The sequence below is a fragment of the Neoarius graeffei genome, chromosome 6 (assembly GCF_027579695.1).
Source record: "Neoarius graeffei isolate fNeoGra1 chromosome 6, fNeoGra1.pri, whole genome shotgun sequence".
Classification (NCBI taxonomy): domain Eukaryota; kingdom Metazoa; phylum Chordata; class Actinopteri; order Siluriformes; family Ariidae; genus Neoarius; species Neoarius graeffei.
In genome coordinates, this window is record NC_083574.1 from 106,260,432 (window position 1) to 106,280,920 (window position 20,489).

Sequence of the window (20,489 nt, forward strand, 5' to 3'; positions counted from 1 at the left end):
ATATTTAAGTTTTTTTGTTATTTTTTAAAATTCATGTTTTTTTGTGGGCGGCACGGTGGTGTAGTGGTTAGTGCTGTTGCCTCACAGGAAGAAGGTCCGGGTTCGAGCCCCGTGGCCGGTGAGGGCCTTTCTGTGCGGAGTTTGCATGTTCTCCCCGTGTCCGCGTGGGTTTCCTCCGGGTGCTCCGGTTTCCCCCACAGTCCAAAGACATGCAGGTTAGGTTAACTGGTGACTCTAAATTGAGCGTAGGTGTGAATGTGAGTGTGAATGGTTGTCTGTGTCTATGTGTCAGCCCTGTGATGACCTGGCGACTTGTCCAGGGTGAACCCCGCCTTTCGCCCGTAGTCAGCTGGGATAGGCTCCAGCTCGCCTGCGACCCTGTAGAACAGGATAAAGCGGCTACAGATAATGAGATGAGATGTTTGTTTGTTTTTTTAGTTCACATTTTCAAATTGTGTGTTAAACACGTTAACAGAAACCTGGTTAACTTTAGGCATAAAAACCATCTAACAATGCTCTACTTCCTGTTTTTAGCTCCGCCCTCTTGTTTCTTTAAGAATATCAAAGAACCTCCCACTTCCATCTCATAACTCATGAATGTTTCACAGTTTCAGAAGTTTCTTGTTACAAATGGGTTAGAAATGTAAAAATCGCGAACATGTATTCTGCAAATACGGCCAGATTTCCACAGGACACCGTAAAAGAACCCCAAAACAAATAAACAAAAAACCCCAAAGGGGCGTGGTGTAAGTCGGCTAATGCGAAAATGCTAACGTTTACACAGCACATGCGAGAGAGAAGAAAAAAATTCTTGTCTTATATTCGTGGGAAAAAAACAAAACGCAGTAAGTAAAACCGTTTGGTCCCCAGAAGCTGAAAATGCAGTATGTTGATGATGTCACTGACCACGCCCACTCTATGACCGATCCAGATTACTGTAGTGTGATAATCTTGTGTTTGTTAAAGCAGCAGGTCGCGGTCAGGAGGCAGAACACTTCACTAGCATATTCACACTTTTATACTTTTTTGCGTTAAACTGAAACTCCAGTGTGGGATGTGTTCAGCGACGTGCTGGATTTATTACGCAGATTTATTTTAATTCAGCGCAGCATGTTGAGAACATTCCCCTCCCTTCAGCATGATCAATGCAACCTGGGGCTTATTTCAGGAAAGAAATGAAAAAAAAAACTGATTTGGCACATTTTCATAAGAATTCCATCACGCGATGGACAGATTAAAACGAGTGATCATTTTCTATAATAATACTGCAGCGGAAAAAAGTGAGCAGTTGACGAGATATAATCAACTGTTCAGCAAATCAAAGGTGTTTTAAACGCAGTAATGGAACCTCGCGAGTACGCTACAAACACACCACGTCAGGCTCGTGCTAATCGTATTGCTGTAACTGCTCTCTCACAGGTTTTGCACTTGGTTTCCGGCGAACTCCGGTGGTCTGAGTGACCCCATCACCAGCTGAAGTGCGAACCTGAACACAAAACCTGGTTAGTTTCTGTCCCTGGTCATATTAATATTTCCTTATTGCTAGCTGTGCAGCTACATTAAAGTTATTCCACAAAATTGAGTTGTACCTGAGCTGAGAGCCTATGAGGCGCGTAGCACCGAGATTGAGTGGAATAACTATTTTATTCTGTCCACATTCACTGGATATGAGCAATCATGCGCTCTGATTGGCTACTCTACTACTAAGATATCAGCTCATATACCGTGAGTAGAGAAAAAACAAAATGGCGGAGCGTGTTGCTGAACCAACCGAGGATGAAATAAAAACTCTACTCGAAAACAAAACCCCAAAAAATACAAAAAAGCAACAAAATATGAAATAAAAGTATTTGATGGTAAGAACATATCTTTTTTATTTTTCAAGAATTATTATTATCACATTTTTCACAAATTGCTCCTGCCATTTTGCCGGTTTGTTTACATTCTAAGTGGAAATGATTTTGTCAGATGCTTTGTATAAAGTTTTTATTTATCGAATTTGCAAAAAAAAAAAAATTAAAATGCTCTGTTTCTCAAAATCCAGTGAATGTGCAGAGAATAAAACAGTTATTCCACTCAATCTCGGTGCTACGCGCCTCGTCGGCTCTCAGCTCATGTACGACTCGATTTCATGGAATAACTGTTAATTAGTTTTACTGCTATGTGTGTTTCTCGCCATATAAACTTTACTAAAACTGAGTTATGGTTAATCTTTCCGTATATATTGTGATTGTCATGCCGCCGTGATTGCAATAATAATAGTAGTAATAATAATAATAATAATAATAACACTTTGTGCTAGCTGAGTACCGAATAGTTGTAACAGGTTTATCTCTGGAGCTTATTCAGCAGAAAAATGTGCCAAATCAGCAGCTGTATCGCTGTGGAAATGCTTGTTCTGTAATAAATAAAGACCAACGGCGTTGAAATGAAGCTGTGTGAGTGCTTGGTGGTGTTTAGCAATGTAGTAAAAATAAGTTTTTAACATCATGTGCTTCTGCACATCATCTCTAGAGAAGTTTTGATTTGATTTGATTTGAGATGAGATTTTATCCACCAATTTTACAGGAAGTATTGTTGTGATGTCATTTCGGACATGTTAAATTATTTTAAAAAAAGGTTTGATTAAAAACAACAACAACATCAACAGGTATCTGTATGTTCGTTTGAGCTGAACTCATTCTGTATGGAATTAAATTGTAGAGGAATAAATAACATCAAAGCAAATGAAATAAACTCATGCAACCATGTAGAGACTCTCAGATGTAACTTTTCTGACAGTCAAAATTTTCCACCTTCCAGCGTTTCAAGTTTCGGGTATGTGGTACCTGTGGTACCTGTGGCCAATTAACGCCAACTAATCCATTTCCTGTGCTGTTTTATTGACTGAACACAGAAAATATCTCCGTAAAGAGCAACTTGGCCAGTGTTAATAACTCCTCGATGTTTTGTTCTGTTATACAGATCATATTCACATTATATATATTCTCATTCACGTGAATTTAATGAAAACTTAGCTATGTGAAGTTTTGCTCGTCACAATAAACCACAAATTGCGCTGTAAATTATACGCATGAGATGAAAAACTTAAGAGCCTCTTGGATCAGTTCATCATTGTAAATTTTAGGCAGGATCTATGAAGGCCTGTGCTTTTCCACTTACACACAAGTGCTCGTTATTACTTCACCACCCGTACATATTGCTACTCCTGATCGATGGTCGTGGTGTTTGTTGGAAGGTTCCGGTGTAAATTCGGGTTCTGGCTGTGTCGATTGCGGCTCCTGACGGAGGAGAATGTGGTGTCACACCCTGGTACCTTGCACTTGTGCAGGAGCCGAAGGTGCACAGTTTTGTAGTGCGCCCTGAACGTGCCCTTGTTGCTGTAAACCTTCTGGCAGACGTGGCAGGTGATGGGTGAAGACAAGTTGTTAACCTGCTGCCCGAGACCAACTGCACTGGAACTTAGCCCATCACAGCTCTCATTCTCATCACTGTCTTCCAGGGGGAGCTCCTCCTCGCTGCCTGCATCTGAGTCCCAGGAAGAAGAATGACCACTTCCTCTGGTGCTTAGGTCCAACACGGCCTCATCCTCCACCGGATCCTCGATGCTCTCAGAGGATTTGCTCATGGGAAACACAAGGCCCATGCGGTTTGTGCCCTTGAAGATAACAGACATCTGGCTCAGAGGATCCTTAGCAGGGAGTTCAGGCTGTGAATCAGTGGTGATGTCTTTGGAGGATGGAGTGAAGACGTAGTGATCTTTGGTCAACAGCTTGTGGTGTAAGTTCAGATTCGCGCTGTGTCTGAAGAGAAAAACGATACCAAAGGCACAATGAGAAAAGTAGAAATTAAGCACCCTTGTCCTGTAGGTTTGAATGCATACTTTGAAGATGTTCAAGATCAATTTGTTCACTAGAACGAGCAGCTACCTTGGCCAGGGGGATTTGAGGAGGACTATGGGTAACAAATAAATGTACCTGGAAAGTTATTTACAACTTTACTCAGTCATGTGACCATTTGGACATCATCTGTGACCTTTACAAAAGGGACATAACTGTCATGGACATTTCCACCATTCTGTAGAACTAACAAACAACCCTAACAAGCACTGATTGAGTGGCTCCTAACCCTTGATTGTGTTGGATTTAGCTCTGCTAGCACTCACCTGTCTCTGCTCCTGCGGGATGGGAAAGCGGCGTTGCAGCCTGCTACGGTGCACATGTGCATTTCCTTCAAGTGGATGCTGTGGTAATGCATTTTGGCGCTGTAGGAGTTTTTAAAAGTCTTATTGCAACTCTCGCAGTGATGAAGAAGCTCATTTTCATCATCTGCACACACTATTTGCAGGTCACCATCGCCGTCTGTGCGGACCTCAGACTTGCAGGGCGTGCTTAGTGCCACTTTGTCAGTGGGTTGACGATCCAAGACTTCGCTGCAGGTTTGGTCCCCAAAATCAACTGAGTCTCTTTGCACGTTGCTGAAAGAAGACGGGGAGTGGGTGAGACTGCACCCCTGGGCTTGGTGTCTGTCCTCAGCTTGTGCTTCATCTGTATGGGAAGAATGGGTGAGTACAGAGGGATGAACAACACCATGCTCATCACATTCTGTCTTTACCACACAGTCCATCCCAGAGTCCATACTGGCAGGAGGATCGTCATCATCATCATTGGAGCTGCTTTGCGCTTCCAGCTCATCTTTCTCGATCTTTATGGGCATACTGGATTTACGGGATTTCTTCTTGGGCACGGGCTCGGCATTGCTCTCCATGTCTCCTACACTTACAGGCACAGAAGAAGAGGACAGTAAGGGTAAGGAGGGCAGATTTCCAGGTGTGTTGGCAAGCTCAGCAGGCGTCACCAGGCTGCGGTAGAAGGGCAGCACTGGCTGAACAGTCTTCAGGTTGGGGAAGACAATCCCACTGTGGCTGATGCTTGGAAAGGAGCTGTGCAGTTTGGGCTCAGAACTGCTTATGTAGCTGGAGACGGACCTGCTGAGGTCCCTGAGGTCCCGCTTTTCTGCCTCACCCCCCGTGCTCATTCCATCCCTCACATCCCTGTCCCGATTGTTTCGATTCATGGGCATGTGCAGGCGCGGGTTTGGGTTGGCACTGTGCCGGTTTCGGCTTCTCAATGAGCTGAAGACCATGTTGCATCCCTCGATAGTGCACTTGTGCTTGATCTTGAGGTGAACAGCATTGTAGTGGATCTTCAGTGTTCCTTTGTCATAAAAGGTCTTTTCACAGGCACTGCAGAAAACACGGCCTTTTTTCATCCCAACTCCTGGACGGACTTTTGACTCCGGTGACGCCTGGGCGATATCGGAGCTGATTGAAGGCGTGCAAGGTGTCGAGGGTGAGGAATAGTTGTCACTCAGTGTGAAATCATCTGACTCTAAATTGGTGCTTGCTCTCTCCATGGGCACATCTTCTCTTTCTGCATCAGAGGTCAAGTGAGTGGAGGTGTCAGGGTTTGAATCCAGAATTTCGGGTCGTGCCAGAATGTCCTGCTGGCGGGAATCTGCTCTGGACCTGAGCAGTGGTGCAGGAACAGAGTTGAGCAACTGCAGAGGCAGCATGAAGGTCATGTTGTTGACCAAACTCTCGAAGTGGTGGCCATTGTTTCTGCTCAGAGGCTCCATTGTGGGCAACACTGATGGACGCTGCATACTGCTCTCTATGAAGCTACGGATGTCCGAGTTTGCTCTAACTGTTGGGATAATGATCGCCTGCCCTTCTTTGTCCTGAAGTGCCATCAACTCGACGATGGATTTTGTCTCTCCAAATCGAAGGAACTGCTGTAATGTCGCAATTTCTTCTTCGAAGGTCATGATGGCCCAGCGATCCAGCACTTTGCCAGCCACATCCTATACAAACACACATAGAAGCAATTTCATTTGCATTATGAATAAAAAAACCCAAGCACTTGGGACCTCCATAACTTTGACAGTCTGACAGCACGATGAGAAAGAGAGTTGTCCATACATCTACTACAGCAGGACATGAAAGCCCTAATTACTGCAGTGCATCTGTAATATCATTTTTCTTCATTCGAATGATTGGATTTGTCCCTGCTGGGGGTTGGCAGGGGTTGGTGGGGGTAGTTGGGTGGAGGTACAGGGTTGGGCAGCGAGTCTGGCTGTAATTACACATGAGTGCTAGCAGTCCTTCAAAGTCATTCAGCAGCTTCATGCCATAACCAAGATAAATATTTCATCATACAGCATTCATTTATATGCCTGTGGAGGATTTGACTTTACTTCTACCGTCAGATGAGCTAACTAGAATCACATGCAACCACCTGAATACTTAACGAGCAGCAAATCGAGCGTCTCTCTCATTGGAGTTCAAGTCGGGGGAAGAAATGTGACAAAATTGTATTTACATGATTCACTGTGATCACAGCAGTAATGAGTGCTGGAGGGAGTCTGTACATCTTGTAGCTCAAAGAGTGCATTACCAAGAAGTGTTAATGATATCTTTCCAATAAAAATCCAAACTCTGTGTTTATTTGCTGAGAGCAAGCGGAAAACAAACAAACATTTTTAAACCATCGCTGTTGAGTAATAACCTTTCAATAATGTCCAAGAAATAACAGTGTCTGAGGAACATCTCGACACATTCACCCTCATCACAAACACTAGGATCAATGAATATATATGATTATTCAAATTTGGACATGTCCCCATGTCCTTCAGCCTTAACAGCTTCATATTCACTAACTTAGCAGGACAGCTGCAATATCAGTATCAAACTTAGTCACTTTAACCAGCAAAATATAATGCTGCCATGGCAACCACCACATGCCCATCATGAGCATTACTTAAGCAAGTTTGCTAGCTTCCTTAGTACACAGGTTCTGCAGCTAAAAATGTCCTTCAGAATAGGGCTCCTGTCATCCATCATCTCAGATGTGAATGGGCCCAAACTGTGACGCTCATTTTGTGACATCACAAACTGAGCTCATATGTAGCCACACCCCTGAAACGCCTCAGTATGCAAGAGAAATTTAATCTGCAACCTTTTAACGTAAGATCCATTCCTGAAGCTACAGTAATGCTGGAGAAAGCGTTGTGTGAAACTTCCAGGATCTAGCCGAAGTGAGTGTAATAGCTGATGCCGGATGGAGTGTGTTTCATGGTGGTTTCGTAAAAAAAATTATGAGTGTTGACTTTGTTTTTTTTTCCTCGTTAGTTTTTATCCCCTGCCAAAGGGGGGGGGGGGGGGGGGGGGGGTTATGTCGTGGCGATTTCCGCCCGTCTGTCCGTCCGTCCTGGGAAGGGTGCTCATCTTCTGAAATCAACTCCTCTTACAATTTTTGGAGGAATTTCATGAAACTTGGCAGGATTCTTTGTTATATGTCGGTAATACGCACACTGTAATTTCACTCAATTCAATCGCATTTTACCAGAGTTATGGCCGAGTTGCCAGTGGGGGATATTGTGCTCTCAGAGCACTCTTGTTACTTCATGTTGTAGTGTAACTGTGTGGATTGTAAAAACTTTTTTTTTTTGTAGAGTTCTGAGAGAACTTGTGCCAATCGTGGTTGAACTAAACAGCTGAAACAGGAGTGAATGAACACACACATTTCAAACAGGAACAGATCAATCAGCAAAGAACCCAGTGACGTTTTCATCATCCACAGAAAGAAGACAAGCATGACTGAAGAATCTTAAAGAATTCCCCAAAACCTCTACAATGTGAGTTTCACTTAGTTGCCATCAGCGACGTCCTCCCGAGGGCTGAAGTGATGTTTCTGGAGCTTTGAGTGTGAAGAAAAAGCCCATATGTGCAGAACGAGTTATTTTGTTTTTGGTATTTAAACAAAAACACATATTTAACCTTTTGCTTTAGGTTTTATTTGAGGTACATTTAAAGAAGGCTGTTTACAGTGTGCTTGTGTTTCCTCTGCTGATAAAATACAGTAACTGTACATACCAGCTGTGTGTGTGTGTGTGTGTGTGTGTGTGTGTGTGTGTGTGTGTGTGTGTGTGTGTGTGTGCGTGTGTGTGTGTGTACTATATACTGATAACACCAACATTTGTTTGAAATGTTGGAAGCAAGGGATTAAATAAAGTGCCTAACCATGTTGCTGTAGGTTATCTGAGGTCACATCTCCACATCGTCCTCTCAGTCCTCAGGAAATGAAGGCAGGGAGATGATCACATGATCACGCTCTGACATTATTTACTTTCCTGAACTGCAAACAGTTAACACCTTTAGTACAACCGCTAACTTTGCTAACAACAAGTAACCGGGGATCTGGTCCATGTTCTGTGTGAGGAATCATGGGAAACAGGAATAAGGTGGATAAGAACCAACAGATAAACAAACAAACATTTTAGAGGAAAAAAAAATTCTCAAAATGATTCACATTCAAGCTCATGCTCAAAATTAATCAATCATTAATCAAACATTAATCAATCAAACACACCCATCATCAATAAAGTGATTCTGATTCAACCCAGATACACTCCCCGGCCACTTTAATAGGAACGTGTTGTTGGTTCTAAGATCCCTGTTCTTGGCTGCAGGAGTGGAACCCAATGTGTTCTTCTGCTGTTTCATGCTGAGATGCTTTTCTGCTCACCACGGGTGTAAAGAGTGATTATATGAGTTACTATATCCTTCCTGGCAAAAAAGCTCGACCCAATCTGTCCATTTCCCTCTGACCCTCTCTTATCAACAAGGCGTTTGTTTCCACCCACAGAACTGTCGCTCACTCACTCAGTGTTTTTTGTTTTCTGCACCATTCTGTGTAAACTCTAGAGACTGCTGTGTGTGAAAACCCCAGGAGATCAGCAGCTTCTGAAATACTCAAACCAGTCCATCTGGATCAAACCAACACCCAGACCACAGTGAGAGAAAGAAAGTCACACTTCACTGTGAGATCACAATGTTTCCCGTTCTGATGTTTGAATATTGTGAACATTAACTGAAGCTCCTGATTTGTATCTGTGGGATTTGATGCATCGTGCTGCTGGCGAGGGATCGACTGATTACAGAACTGCACAAAACAGCAGGGGGAATGTAGGGGTGTTCCTAATAAAGTGGCTGGTGAGTGTAACAATCTGCTGTTTTGGTACAATTTCTTTGAGTTTCATCTGACTGCTGAAGCCATGTTCCTCAAAGAGCTTACACAAGCATGTACATGATCTTACTGTGGATCAGTGACAACAATCTCTCACATTCTTCACATGTGGGTGATGTGGTACGGCGGCTAAACTGAAGCCCTTTCTCATAGAACATTTTGGGGCAAGGCAACTTATCACCTAAAGCTCGCCATACCCACGGTGAAGCACGGTGGTGGCAGCATCATGCTATGGAGCTGCTTCTCTTCAGTTGAAGATGAAGAAACATTCCACATTCTAGCCCGATAACAAACCAAAACACAAATCTGATGGATCTGGAGCGTTTCGGTCAGCAAGAGTGGAATTAAATGACCAAATGAAGATGTGCTGCATTACACACAAAAGCTGCTTTAACTATGCATTTGTTAAGGGGTGTATAAACTTATGCAACCAGGTAATTGTAAGTTTAATTTTGTACATCAACAAAGCCTGCAATTTTAACAGGGGTGTGTAAACTTTTTATATCCACTATATCTTTGTTTAAAGTCATAGATCTCACACAGGGTAATAATGTGTGTACCTGCAGGACGTATCCCCGTATGTAGTCCTGCAGCGTCCAGTCCAGAGCGTTGAGGATTTTGATGACTTCGTCCTGCTTCAGGACACTGAAGAGTCGATCAAGGAGGATCTTCAGCCGCACGGGGATCGCCTGAGTACCGTACAGCATCAGACTGCAGATATCGAACACCACGTTGGAGTGAACGATCTCCACCTGACCTCCGTCGTACGAGTGATGCATCTTCAGCTTACTCAGAGCTACACACACACACACACACACACACACACACTTATTGTAACATGCTAATGCTGTGTTTCAGGAACAATAACAATATGAGCTAATTAACTGATTAATTAGAAATTTTACCACAATATTTTTTACTTTAATAAGTGTCATATTTATAGATTTACATAATTACTGAAGTATCAAACCCAGAGGACACACCCTCTTAATCAACTGGAGAGAACAAAATGAGCTGAAACAAGGTATTTAATAAATTATTGCATTAATAAGCTAATAAACACTTGTTTACAAAAGACACGATTAAAAAGTTGAATATTATTAAATTTTACATCATATTTGAATATTTATTAAGTTAAAAATATTATTAAATAATCCATGACGATAAACCATGCCCAGTAATTTGTTTATGTGATGCTGTATTTGCAGGGTTTAATAAAATAAAATAAAATAAAATAAAATCAGTCAAAAATTTCTTCCAATTATTTTTTAAAATTAAAATTATATATTTTAAGCTATTAATTAGATAATAATTACCTCATTACAATCAAAGAGCTAGGTAGCAACGTTTAGGCTTAATATTGTTTAACACTGAAAATGGGACAAAACAGTGTCATATGGACCCCCGTCCATCACAGCCCATTTACATACATTTACATATTGTAATATATTTTTATTAGCCACGCCCACTTTGTCCTGCATCAAGTGGCTGTGATTTTCTCACTAAACAATTTTTATTCTCCTCACAGCACAGGATGTGTGAATGCAGTTAGCTGTTACTTGTGATTATTTATTTGTTTGTTTGTTACCGTGAGCGACCCATCCATGCCTGCAGTTCTCACACTGACGACGTTTCAGCTTTCCGGGTCTGAAACTGTCGCAGGTACAATTCAACAGCGTGCAGCAAATCGCCTGTTTAATAACACACACACACACACACACACACACACACACACACACACACACACACACACACACACACACCAGCACATGAAGAGGTGATTTTACAGTAAATAACGTGACTGTTGGTTTTGTTCATGAACACAGTTATAAGAGCTGCACAGCCGTTTATTACAGTCACATTCACAACAATAACAGGATCATTCATGTAATAATGTTTAATCTTACAGAAATAATCACGACATGTATTTTTAAAAATGTTATCTTTTTGCCTAAATAGCTGAAGAGGCTTTAAACGGTGAAAATGAGAGTGAGTGAATACTTCAGTGTGTTAAGGTGAGTCTCTGTGCAGTGGGAGAACTCAGGATTACATCACTGAATCATTTATAAAACTATGCTTTAATTAATTTTAAAATAAATAACTTCTCAGTTTAATCCGCCACAAATATTTTCACTTCCAGTGACGAAAACTGGAGAAATGAAATAATGTAGAAATGTAACGTTGTATAATGCAAATATCATGAAGGTATTTTGTGTGTACAGGCAGACAGGAAGTGTGTGTGTCGTGTACGGACGGCGTGTTGAGTTGAAGCTGAAACCGAAAACAGTGATTTGTAAATAACCTGTGACCTGTTTTTCACTCAAAACAACACAACACAACATTATCTGATATTTTACTTCATTAATTTTACTGTTTTTTTTTCCAAAATAAACACTTATTTCACAGTTGTTACAGTAAATCATTTCCCACTTTATAATGTTTATAATGTTTATAATGTATAATGATCCCGTTCCTTCTCCCAGCACTTAAAAGCTGTTTATGGACTGAAGACTCCAAGTGATGAAGTGTTTCAGGTGTTATTTTTGTCCCGTTCTTCCTGTAAACAGGTCTGAAGGTGTGGAACAGTTCGGGGTCGTCACTGCCATATTTATCATTTCTAAATTCTCCACACATTCTCTATTGGGGACAGAGGGGACACGCCCTCTTCTTCCACAGCCATGCCTTTGTAATGTGAGCAGAATGTGGTTTTGCGTTGTCTTGTTGAAATCTCCCTGGAAAAGACGTCGTCTTGAAGGCAGCAGATGTTGCTCCAAAACCTCAGTGCACTTTTCTGCATTAATGCTCCATCACAGAAGTGTAAGGTACCTTTGCCAAGGGCACTGACCCAACACCATACCATGACACACCCTGGCTTTTGGACTTGTTCCTGTAACAGTCTGGATGGTCCTTTTCATCTTCAGAGCACACGGCGTCCATTTCTTCCAAAAAAGACCTGGAATACTGATTCGTCTGACCACAATACCCGTTCCCACTGTGTGATGGTCCATCCCAGACGCCTCCGAGCCCAGAGATGTCGATGGCACTTCTGGACACAGTTAACATAAGGCTTCCTTTTTACACAGTAAAGTTTTAACTGGTGTTTTTGGATGTAACTCCGTAGTGTAGCTTGATAAAGGTTGCCAGAGTAATCCCGAGCCCATGTGGTTCTATCAGATGTAGATGAATGACGGTTCCTGATGCAGTGAGGGATTGGAGATCACGGGGGTTCAGATTAGGCTTGAGCCCTTTACACACTGAAATTCCTTCAGATTCCTTGAATGGTTTAATGATATTCTGCACCGTAGAGGGTGAAATATCCAAATCCCTTCCAGTGTTTCCCACAGACCAGGTAGCAATTTGTGGTGCTCCACTGTGGCGATGAGGGAATCGTGCGCGGTGGTGTCGTGGCGGTCGGTGGAGTCGGTCATTGGGGTGTATGCAAAGTGTTTACAGTGGGCGGTGTTCAAACACACAGTATTTTTCTTCAGAGTCACCTGCTGGGACTATTTTAAAGCTACAAGAAGCATTTGAGATTATTCAGTTCAATCTAAATTCCTTTAAGTTCTTTAAGAGAAGACAGCTAAAACAATTTTTACCAGAACCCTGCCTGGTTTCATTCCTCGACCCAACTTTACATTACAGGGCAGGCCATTAGTTTGCTGGGCTTGATGTTGGTGGAAAACCTGTCTTTAAAATTTATGAAAATTACTCACCAAAATTGAAGTTAAAGTTTAGTTTTTACTAGAGCTGCACCGATTGCAATTTTTTGGGCCGATTCCGATTTTCCATGGAGTGTGACCTGCCGATTCCGATTTCATTTTTTCAAACCACTTCACAGCACACACAAAGACTATTTTCTTTTTATCTTTTCTTTAATAGAACATTCTGCCAGATTTTCAGTAATAAATTTTCAACACCTCAAAGGTTGAAAACAAACAAAAAGACATTGCTCTTTGTAAAATCTTTCTTCATGTTTGGTATTAACATATTAATTCCTGAAATTGGAAATTCACAAAAACATTTTTTTTCTTTTCCCATCCAATATCTGGCACAAAAACAACTTCCCCCTCATATATTATTTGCCCACTGCTATGGAACACACTTTCATAAGCCTATTTAGATTTGAAAACTTATGCCTTATAGAACAACCCATTTCTTCATTCAGAATCAAAATACAAAAATAATTTCCAGTCATACTTATACCATAGCCATTCTATCATCTTTGTCAAATGTGTATTTGTCGAGTAATTTCCAATGGAATCAAGTGCAACCAAGGTTGTAAAACAAACAAAAAGACATTTTTTTTCTTTCTCTCTTTGTACAAATCTAACTAGATGTTTGGTAATAGGCTAACGGATTAATTCCTGTAATGGGAAATTCACACAACCACAAACGTTTTCTTCTTTTCACATCCAATATCTGGCACAAAAAAAATTCGCTATATTTGCATATCCAAATATAGTGAATTATTATTATTTTTTTTTTAACGGCACGCGTGCCGGAGCTCGTTAGGCGCGCAGGACTGATACTGTTCTGCGCAAGCGCAACACAATCGCACTAGAAAGCATGTTCAAGCTGCCAGTGTAGCTGCAGTCTTTTTAGTTGCGAAATATTTCCACTTTCATCTCTATGTGATACACAAGTTTTGATCGGCAGAAAATCGGCATATTTTAATTTTGCCCGGCCGGTCGCCGGTCATGGCCGATCACGTGAAAATCGGCCGATTCTGATCGGCAGCCGGTCAATCGGTGCATCTCTGGTTTTGACCTTAGTTTTTTGCCTTTTTGGTGGCAATCTTTCAATCATTCTTTAGTTGACATTCAAGGAATAAATTGCAAAAAACAAGCTGGAGGTTTTTATTTTAAATATTGAACTCAACACTTACCTCAACCAATACTAAAATGAAATAAATATTATAATGTAACAAAATAATAATAAAATATCCTAATTAGTTGTAAGAAACCACTTAAGGTAACACCAAGGCAACTAACAGTAATGAAAAAGCATTACCCTAATTGGTGCAAAGCCTGCATGCCCTATCAGAACATTTAATTCTGCGTGACTTCCTGAAAAACCTCCAGTGCCCCATCGTAAGGGAAGTCATTGCTGAAGCGGGATAAACGGGATAATGCAATAAGGCCGGTTCCTCACGTCAAGCTGCTACTGTCTGCATCAGAATTGGTTTATAGCCTGACTCAGGGATGTCCGTTTCCTGTAAGCCAAGAAGGCTATGATAAAGCTCATCACGAGCACGACGTAGGCTACCTTTTAAAATAAGGGGTCGGAGGCGAATTGGGAAGGCTGCGTTATTTTTAATTAGCCTAAGAGGCCTACTTGCAGTCCGGGTATATGCGCACCGGCAGGCCTGTGGACACGCCTCTCCGTCTCTGTGTGCGCACGCGCGTGAATGAGAAGAAAGAACACTATGAATGAACGGAATGATACACAACAGAATTTTTTTTTTTCAAAATCGCGAGTCTGATTGTGTGGCGATAGGAATCCATTGTGTGGCGTTGCGCAACACAATGGTCTATGTATGGGAAACCCTGCCTTCCTATCTTTCTTTGAGGAACATTGTTTTTAAACATTTCAATAATTTTCTCACATATTTGTGTCAGATAACATTATCCAGGGACACATGTCCGCCCGGGGGCATTTTGAGTTATTGACAGATTCAGAAAGTACAGTTTCTAAGCTTTCCAATGATGCCTTCCATGTGGAGATCTGACAATATTTGAAGAATGTGTGGCCTTTTGAAAGTGTATACTTCTTAAAACAGGAAAGGGAGAAAATCGCCCTCAAAGTTTTCCATCTCAGCTACTCTGGGTGCAGGGCGGGCACATAATGGTGCTCATTTGCATGAAATTAAGGAAAGCCCTACCCCCTACGAGCTAGCACGATGCTACTTTCATGTAAACAAAGATCACCACGTCAATTTTCCTTCCATGCAAAGTATGCCCAACACAATTATGAAGTACAAAAATAAGTCCTAAAGTATACTTTAACGTTTTGTGGTTGAAAAATTACTCACACCGTAAGAAAGAAAGATAGCACGATGATGACACAACTAACACAACACTAGTTTCATGTAACCAAACCACAACACTCTCCGTTACATGCAAAAATAACCACACAGCCTTAGATTAATAAACTCACCCCATCAGAAAGAGAAACGGCGCCTTGCACACACCAATGCCTCCGATGGAATAATGTAGTCCTAGAACACTTCCTTTTGGTTGGGTTTTTTTTGCTAGAAATGGTCATCTCCGATGTAAATACTGTGTGTCTGTTTGCTTCGCGGTATTTCAGCTCCTCTGCGCTCTGTTTAGCTTCCTCATTCCATAGTGAAATCACACGCCTGTATGCAGTTAAGTAGCCACGAGCTCAGCTCGTATCATACAGCTGATTCGCAAAAAAAAAAGACTTAAATCATCATGTGAATGGCCCATATGGTAATTTACCCACACCCCCCAGCAGGCTACAGTCCTGACAAAAACGAGACAATTTGCAACAAAAAATGTATGCTTTTCCAACAAAACAATCTATTATCTGAAATACTGATTGCATTCTTCAAGATCTCAACTTGCACATGATGGAAAAAAACAAAAATTTCGAAATTTCGAAAAAAAAATGCTTCTTTTGCGATTATCTCGGATTCGTTTCGGCCGACATGTGTCCCTGGATTCGGTGAGGTGTCACATTTGTTAATAAACTGGAGATCCTCGGCCCGTCTTTACTCCTCAGACACTCGGCCTTTCCTGGAGACTGATTTTGGACCAAATCATGATTCCAGTCACCTGATGACATCATTATTTAATTGTTGTACCTCATTACTCGCCCTAAATTTCCCCGTCACAACTTGTTTCGGAATGTGCTGCAGGACTGAAACGCAGGAATGGATGGATATTAACAAATGAAATGAAGTTGACCAACAAAACATGAAATATCTCGGGTTCATTCTGTCTGTAATGAAATACAAGTCAAAGTACATTTACAAATCACTGCTTTCTGTTTTATTTGCATTTTCCTCACCGTCCCAACTTTTTCTGATTTAGGGCTGTATTTGTATAATGAATGAGTAGTGTGTGTGTGTGTGTGTGTGTGTGTGTGTGTGTGTAGTATATCTATAGAAAGGTATTAAATAATATAGACAGGGCTCTGTGTCCAAAAGGAAGCCGTGTTGAAAATATTTATTTATCTATCTATTTTGCTGAATCTAAAGAACATGACTATAAGAAACAAAAAATTATAAACTGCTGTTAAAATTATAAATAAGGATATTTATGCTCTCCGGGTGCTCCGGTTTCCCCCACAGTCCAAAGACATGCAGGTTAGGTTAACTGGTGACTCTAAATTGAGCGTAGGTGTGAATGTGAGTGTGAATGGTTGTCTGTGTCTATGTGTCAGCCCTGTGATGACCTGGCGACTTGTCCAGGGTGAACCCCGCCTTTCGCCCGTAGTCAGCTGGGATAGGATCCAACTCGCCTGCGACCCTGTAGAACAGGATAAAGCGGCTACAGATAATGAGATGAGATGAGATGAGATGAGATGAGATGAGATATTTATGCTACATTTACTGAATATGTTCTGTTCTATTTTATGCTACAAATAGCAAATATGTGATATTATTATAACAAAACAATTCTATTAAAAATATGAATCATTTAAATAGATATTTACATTTTCTAATTTATAATTATAATATCAATCATTTTATTATTCATATTAACCTAAACATCACTCATAATAATACTTATATATGAGATTTCTTTAAGTGGTTGTACAGTCCAGTATTTTCCTTTGTTCAGGGTGTAGTGTGTTTGAAGAACAGAACCTGCACACACACACACACACACACTCTTCCACTCACCAATGGTTGTATAACGGTGCCACCTGCACTTTTACTGTACTGTACACCTGTGTGTGTGTGTGTGTGTGTGTGTGTGTGTGTGTGTGTGTTGTAGTGAGAGTATGCAGGTGTGTGTTCTTCAGCCTTTAAAACACACATTCTAACATATATAACAAATGGAAAATGCTACATTGTCATGAATATTAATTAGTGAATAAATAATGAGCTGTAATGTCGTAATGACTTGTTTAGCTCAATGTAACACACACACACACACACACACAGGGTATAAACCCATGACTCCTGTCCCCTATGTAGTGCACTACAGAGACTCAAACACAAAATGTATAAAAATCTTCACTCTGTGTGTGTGTGTGTGTGTGTGTGTGTGTGTGTGTGTGTGTGTGTGTGTGTGATATTTCAGAATTTCTAAAACAGGAAGCTCTGAGCAGATCCTGGGAAGCAGTGGTGTTTAACTGGCGGCCGGTTTAGTGTTAGTTTATTCCCCATGTGCACTTTCTAGGGGACGAGGTGAAGAATTATCAGGAGATTTCTCACTGTTTATTTTAAACATTCAAATTAATCCACTGTTCTGCTGATGTGTAATTATAGAGATTTCTGTATAAATATTCAGTCGTATATAATTATAATCTAACAACAAATTGTAATTTTATTAAATCAGATAAATTAATAAGAAGTTCATATTTTACTTTATCAATAAAAACATCCATAATTATACAGAAACACTAATTAATTTATATACACTGATGCTGAAATGTGAATCTGATCACACGATTATCATTTAATTTAATTGTACTATCGATAATATATAACACAGAAATGCTACATTAAGTAATGAATAATGTGCATAATTAAATAACAGTCATATAGAAATGATCATTTAGTCATTAAAAACTTAATTTGTGAATTTATCGATAAGTTAATAATAATAAAATAATAATAATAATAATAATAATAATAATAATAACAATAATAAATGCTGAATCATGAATTAATCATTAATGTAAATAAATTGTAAGATAAATTAATGAATGACTGTAATAAAGTCTGATCATATAGACACGCCCATTTAATAATTCTGATTAGAATTTAACAGCAATGGTGTAGAAATGATTTACGACTTTAATAATTGTATAATTTGACGTAATAATCCATAACGATACAGAAATGCTCATTTCCTAAATGAATAATTTAGAATGTTAATAAATGAAAGATAATTAAATGAGATAAAGAGTGACGTGGAGTTCAGATTAAATTCAGATTTATACAGATTATAAAATAAAGAAGTGTGGAATATGGCGTGAATAAGTGTGATAAATAATCATCATGCTGATACAAAGAGAAATTATCCTGATTATAATACGATTAATTCATGTAAATATTTACATATTCATATTTACATATTCATGTAAATATTCCATAAAGTCAGTGACACTCTGGACACGTGAGCATTTCACACAACACACACTTTTAATCCTGAGACTCACAGAGTTTCACTGTCGGTTATTTTCAGTAAATTTCACTTTCAGTCCATTCGGCATAAAAATCACTCCCTTTGTGGAAACGTCCGACACGTTGGGGCTCATTTTACTGAATCAGCTCAAAATGTTTCGAAGAAAATCAAATAATCATCAAACTGCAGGAACACACGAGATGTTCAGGTTCAAGACGACACCTCAATCAGGCGTGTGTGTGTGTGTGTGTGTGTGTGTGTGTATCAAATACAAAAGTTATGAGACTGAAATCTACAAAACTCCTGTGTGATCTCATTAATAAACTCATTTACATATTTACAAATTTACTAAATTATTCATTTATTAATGAATGAATATTAATGAGCGAGGTTTATGAAGCACGGCTCCTGCAGTGAGAACGTCAGTGTGTGTGTGTGTGTGTGTGTGTGTGTATTTCATGTACACCTAAACAGATCATCACAATGCAGCTCATTATTAATGTGAATAATTACAGAACTCATGAATATTAATGAGAACATGGTGATGAACTCTAACAGGAACATGTCATGTGGTGCGACGGTAAATCACTATGGTGACACACACACACACACATTTTGAACAATGTGGTGTTACAGAAACACAATTACAAAAATCAAGCATCAACATCTAGATGAAAAAAGAAAAAAAAAATTCCACAAATATTGGCTCCCTTTCCTCCTCGTGCTCTCTGGATTTTTCCCCCTGACCTTCAGAGAGACTTTAAACTCTAAAAGCCTCTTCATCACCTGGAACTCAGCGTGACCTGACCTTTCACCTCTAAAGCCACACCCACTTCACAAACTGACTTTGACATGATTAACCCAAAAGATCAGACAGCAGTATTTACATCAAAAGAGGAAGAAATATAGTTTTATTGTTTTTTTAATGTCACTGATGTTTAATGCTTTGCTCGTTAATTATTAATTGTCATTTTAATTTATAATTATTGGCAAAAAATTTAAACTACATACGGACGTCATCAGGTCTGTGGTGAAGCGCTTTGGTTTCCACACGACCCCTGAGACAAAACCAGGCTGATTAAATCATGACATCATCACAGCTCATCCAATCAGAGAGCAGCAGGACGGGTTCATCAATAAAACGGTGATTTGCGCAGGTGTTTATTCTCATCACCTGTCACTGGAACATCGGGCTTTTATTCTGACAGGAATTCCTCTCAATGACTTCACACCACTGCTTTTATAGAATTTATGGAAAAACAATTATGATTAGGATTATGTGTTTTTTTTTAAATGAATGAATGAATGAATGAAAAATATTTGATGTGTTTATTTGTTTGTTGGTTTATTAATTGATTATTTTGTGCCATTCGAGCTGTTTTACGCCACAGAATCCTGATGCAGCTCCACTCAGAAGTAATGCTCACTTCAATCGTCCGTCCTCACAGGAACAATCGCTTGTTTCGTTTGACTGAGTAAAGTGACGGAGTGGAGCTGGGGATATTCACACTGGATTCAGATTCCATTCAGATTTTGATGGTTTTATTTTCACTGCATATAAAACACAATGAAACTTTGTTTGCAGCAACTTCCCAAATAACAGCATTCTTCAATTTAAAGGTGCATAATAGACAGACAGACAGACAGACAGACAGACAGACAGACAGACAGACAGACAGACAGACAGACAGATAGATAGATAGATAGATAGATAGATAGATAGATAGATAGATAGATAGATAGATAGATAGATAGAGTGGGGCAAAAAAGTATTTAGTCAGCCACCAATTGTGCAAGTTCTCCCACTTAAAAAGATGAGAGAGGCCTGTAATTTTCATCATAGGTACACTTCAACTATGAGAGACAGAATGGGGGGGAAAGAATCCAGGAAATCACATTGTCTGATTTTTAAAGAATTTATTTGCAAATTATGGTGGAAAATAAGTATTTGGTCACCTACAAACAAGCAAGATTTCTGGCTCTCACAGACCTGAAACTTCTTCTTTAAGAGGCTCCTCTGTCCTCCACTCGTTACCTGTATTAATGGCACCTGTTTGAACTCATTATCAGTATAAAAGAC

General features: G+C 40.0%; 1 protein-coding gene across 2 annotated transcripts in view; it reads right to left on the bottom strand.

Moving 5' to 3' along the window:
• Positions 1-231: 231 nt before the first annotated feature.
• bnc1 (basonuclin zinc finger protein 1) overlaps positions 232-20,489 on the bottom strand; it is a 24,712-nt gene continuing 4,454 nt past the window's right edge. The window contains exons 2-5 of one of the 2 annotated variants that reach the window (XM_060924293.1): positions 10,675-10,777; positions 9,647-9,882; positions 4,166-5,862; positions 232-3,803 (exon numbers count right to left, since the gene is read on the bottom strand). In XM_060924293.1, the coding sequence (XP_060780276.1) occupies positions 3,203-3,803; positions 4,166-5,862; positions 9,647-9,882; positions 10,675-10,777 (2,637 nt within the window). In that variant the 3' untranslated portion in view covers positions 232-3,202. Of the gene's footprint in view, positions 3,804-4,165; positions 5,863-8,080; positions 8,270-9,646; positions 9,883-10,674; positions 10,778-20,489 lie in introns of those variants that run through there. The other variant, XM_060924294.1, reaches the window with a different exon arrangement.